This window comes from Microtus ochrogaster, linkage group LG5 (genome assembly GCF_000317375.1).
Source record: "Microtus ochrogaster isolate Prairie Vole_2 linkage group LG5, MicOch1.0, whole genome shotgun sequence".
Lineage (NCBI taxonomy): Eukaryota > Metazoa > Chordata > Mammalia > Rodentia > Cricetidae > Microtus > Microtus ochrogaster.
Window position 1 is genome coordinate 38,771,790 of NC_022031.1, and position 4,168 is coordinate 38,775,957.

Genomic DNA, 4,168 nt, shown 5'->3' on the forward strand with positions numbered 1-4,168 from the left:
GTGGGTGTGTCTGTGGGAAACTCTGGATTGGGTAGGCCTGTGGGTGTGTCTGTGGGGAACTCTGGATTGGGTAGGCCTGTGGGTGTGTCTGTGGGGGAACTGTCTGACTACATTGATCAAGGTGGGAAGAACTGACCACTGCGGGCGGCACATCCCATCAGCCTTGGGCACTCTGGACTGTGTGAGTGGGAACAGCTGCCAGCTAGCATGCACCTAGTAATCCACTTCTCTCTGCTCTTGACTGGGTACAACATACCCAGCTGCTTTAAGTTCCTGCTACATTGAGTAGTCAGCAATGATGAACTGTCTCCCTTAAGCTGCTTTTGTTAGGGAATGTTATCATCATCATGACGGTTAAAGCAGCGCTACAGAAGGGATAGGGGGATGGGTCAGGATTTCTTACCTGAAGCCGTTTCATTGCCTCAGAATCTTGATCGGCTTTGACTTTGCAAGCTACCAGGAGCTGGGCTGTGGAGGCAGCTACCTGCTTGGCTGAGGAAATGAGTTTCTCCTGGCTAGCATGGCCCTGGACGGCTGCATTGGCTGCCTCACACAGATTGTTGGTGGCTGCAGCCACCATACGGGCCTAATGGAGAGACAGCTGAGATTAAAGTATGCCTCTTGTTCTGACCCATTCCATTCCACTCCACCCTCAAGTCTACCCAACAGAAAGGCACAGAGGGTGTTAAACACTCACAGCAGAAATGAGGCCCTGGGACCACTGCCCATCATCCAGTGCATTGGCTGGAATGGCGCCCACCTGCCGAAGAAAGGAGCAAGCCCACTTAGACCTATGCTGTCCTACTTCAAAGCAACTCCTGGTTGAGAGTGGGATTGGCCACCTTGTCCTCATTCTTCTGGTGGCCAAGTACTGACCTTTCCTTGAGCCACCAGTTCCCGCTGGGCAGCTGATGCAGCCTTCACCAGTGCACTGGTGGCTGCTGCGATGGACTTGGCAGCTTCTAGGATTTGTTCCTCAAAGTTCAAGGACTCATCTGCCTCCTATAAAGAGAAGGTTGCAGAGGGGCGGGGAGGCTGTAAGAAAGGGAACGAAGGTGGAGACCTCGTGAGGGTGTCCCTATGAGGGTGGAAAGGGAGGGAACAACCCTGACCTTGGGTTTGGCCCGGGGCTTCAGCTGCTCTAGCTTTTTGGCTGCAGCCTCGATGGCAGCTGCAGCTCCCAGGAGCTCATTCTCAGCAATAACAGTGGGGTCCTCCGGGTCCACCCATTCTGTCCCTGTGGGATGAAGATGGAAGGAGGAGGCTGAGGCAGGGCAGGGGGGACAGAAGCACTGGGCTATTTGTTCAGCATCACCAGGCCCTGGCACCTATGACTGGAACCATCCAACCAGGAGATAGAGACCACGACAAGAGTTTCTCTTGCCCTCCCTTCTGTCTCTCATTCCCTCTTACCTTTCATGGCCTCGGCAGCCTGGATGAGCTCAGTCACGGAGCCAGCCACCCGTTTTGAGTGTCCCGTCAATTGCTGTTTCAGTTCTGGGTTTGGCTTTTGAAGGGTCTGGCGGGAGGGAGAGTGCACAACAAAGAGCATGGGATCCTGGGTTTCACCTTGACCTGTGAGGCAAGGCAAACCACGCTCCTGCCCCACCCCCTAGAGCACTCCACAGCACAGCCCTTGAAGACTCGGTCCTGCTCAAGCGCACACAGTGCAGCATCATGCTCCACACACAGTGAAAGGTGGCTGTCACTCACCGGCTGACAAGCATGGAGAATGGTGAAGCGAGAAGAGATGGTAAAGGTAGAGAAGCAGGTCAGATGGGAGAAGAGACAAGAGAAGAGGAAGAAGAGGTGAAAGGAAGAACAATGGGGGCCCAGAGAAAGGAGACTTGAAAATGAGAATGGATTTGGGGACAGGTGGTAGAGTGGGCCTAGGTCTGAGGTGCTCAGGAAACTGTGTTTGCAAAAGGCTGGGACAGAGGCCAGGACGAGGAGCAACGAATGCCTTCTTACCAGCAGCACGTGGTCCAGCAGCTCCAGGTAGCCGTTGGCACATTCCCGGCCATAGTGCAGGGCTCGAAGCCGTACATCAGGTGCCACTTCTGGGTGGAAAGCTGCTTCCTGTCCACAGAGCAGCGGCTTAGCTTTAGAGCTTCAGGCCTCCCAAACCCTCCCTGCAGTGTTACCACCGCACTACCAGCATTTCTACCTTGCAAGCCCGAAGCATATCTGCAATAGCACGCCGGCTCAGATTGGCTGTGGCAATGACGTCTTCCTGTCGACAGGAATTGCCAGCAGCAACAGCTTTGGCTGTTGCCATAGTAATACCCTTGGTCATTCGGATGAAATCTTCAGGGGTAGAGGTCTTGGCAGGTGGTTCTGGGGAACAGAAGACCTGTTGAGAAAAAGAATGGAAGATTTTATGTCTAAGACTGGAAGACAAGCAATCACATGATATAGTTCACACATTTAAAAGCTTTTCTTTTTTGTTTTTGGAGACATAGTTTCTGTGTGTAGCCCTGGCTACCCTTGAACTTAAAGAGATCCACCTGCTCTGCCTCCCAAGTGCTGGGTTAAGATGTGTGGCACCACCATCTGGTTCAGAAAGCTTTCCTTCATCAGCTATTGCAGGTCAGGTCCCTGCAGATATTCCGACAGCACAGCTAATAGAGCTGCGGTTGGCCATGCTGACTGAAGAGAGGCTGGGAGACTATCTGGAGTCTCAGCTGTGCCCTTGGCCAGGATGCAGCTCAGCAGAGACACAGAGGTCATGTGGGAAGTTTGGTAATAAGCAAGCAGCATGTTGAGGAATGCAGGTGAGGTCCACACTCAGCTTATCACCCAATGCCCCAGGTGCTTACCGCCAGTTCCTGACGTATGTGTTCTGTGGTTGCCTCGAGGGCCCGTGTGCCTTTGGTGGCCTCATCTTCCACAGCCTTCACTGTCTTGAGCAATGATGTCACATTGGTCACCATCACCTGAGGGCGACAGTGGGATGGGGGTGGAGATCACTTTAAGAAGCAGGAGAGTGACCATTCACCATCCCTCCTGCTGCTCCTCACTGCCTCCAACCTTGGCAGAGTTCTTGAGCTGCCACACTGCAGGGTCGTCCCCAACTTTGCCCGCTGCAGCCTTTGTTGCACTGATGAGGTCTCCCAGGGCCTTGGCTACATCCTTTACTGCATTGATCAGCACCACCTGTGTGGGAGAGGCAACTCTGGTTTGTGAGAGGGAGCAGGGCAAAGGAGTGAGGTTCTGGACAGAGTTAGGGATATTAGGCAGATACCTGAGTTTCTGGGTCTTCCGCTCCCAGGCTGGCTGCACCAAGCTTGACGACATCAGCGAGACGGGTAATGGTGGCCACTGAGGACTGGGCAGCTTGTGCCAACTTCTCCTGGCTCCCAGCTGCATTCTGCACTAGGACTTTGGTGTCCTCCACAAGAACCTTTGCTGTCTTTAAGATACCCTCCCTGGGGAGGTCCCAGCCTGGTCAGCTTCCCTCAGAGTCCTCAGCCCCCACTGTCCCTCTGGCTCATCCCCCAACCTGCTCCCTCTGGACAGTTCCCCCCTCACCGGTGGTCAGCGAAAGTTTCAGCACCCTCGCGGTTGAGCGTGCCAGCAGTGGCAAACATGATGGTAGTGTCGAGGTCCGCAATAATACCCGACACGGCACTGGCTGCTGTAATGCAGGCCTGGGTTCCACGATTCCCAGCCTGGAGCGCAGCCAGCACATGGGAGACCTGCAGGCGAAGTTAAGCAGTGCACAGTGAATGGAAGGTCACCCACGCTTGTCTGGGGAGACACACGGAGGGGGAGAGACATACAGTCCCAGGAGGTCACTAGTCACCTTCTCTGATACTCTCCGGGCACACTCTATGAGCTCCTTCTTGGTGTAGACATCACTGGGGTTACACTGCAGGGCGCCTGCCTTCGTGACCAGAGCGGAGCAGCCATGGCCCAGCTCCTGTACTCGGTGCTTGATATGGGCGCCTATCTGTGAATAAGAGAGGACACCTGTTATTTTATGTGGGCACTCAGGGGCCCTCCGCTGCACCTAAAGGAATCACTGAAGATGCATGAAAATGGGAACAGAGCGATGAACAGAGCAGGTAAGAACACCTGCTGTGTACGCCTGATCACCCAAGGCAGACACCTGCTGTGTACGCCTGATCACCCAAGGCAGACACCTGCTGTGTACGCCTGATCACCC

At 54.4% G+C, this 4,168-nt stretch overlaps 1 protein-coding gene across 2 annotated transcripts in view; it reads right to left on the bottom strand.

Annotated features, from left to right (window-relative positions):
• The window catches only part of Tln1 (talin 1), a 31,350-nt gene that overhangs the window by 1,133 nt on the left and 26,049 nt on the right, over nucleotides 1-4,168 (bottom strand). For both annotated transcript variants that reach the window (XM_005362089.3, XM_026786578.1), the window contains 12 exons: nucleotides 3,806-3,952; nucleotides 3,532-3,698; nucleotides 3,245-3,428; nucleotides 3,031-3,156; nucleotides 2,820-2,936; nucleotides 2,168-2,353; nucleotides 1,972-2,079; nucleotides 1,414-1,519; nucleotides 1,113-1,237; nucleotides 877-1,002; nucleotides 698-760; nucleotides 404-586 (listed from right to left, as the gene is read on the bottom strand). In XM_005362089.3, coding sequence (XP_005362146.1) covers nucleotides 404-586; nucleotides 698-760; nucleotides 877-1,002; nucleotides 1,113-1,237; nucleotides 1,414-1,519; nucleotides 1,972-2,079; nucleotides 2,168-2,353; nucleotides 2,820-2,936; nucleotides 3,031-3,156; nucleotides 3,245-3,428; nucleotides 3,532-3,698; nucleotides 3,806-3,952 — 1,638 coding nt within the window. The remainder of the gene's footprint in view (nucleotides 1-403; nucleotides 587-697; nucleotides 761-876; nucleotides 1,003-1,112; nucleotides 1,238-1,413; nucleotides 1,520-1,971; nucleotides 2,080-2,167; nucleotides 2,354-2,819; nucleotides 2,937-3,030; nucleotides 3,157-3,244; nucleotides 3,429-3,531; nucleotides 3,699-3,805; nucleotides 3,953-4,168) is intronic.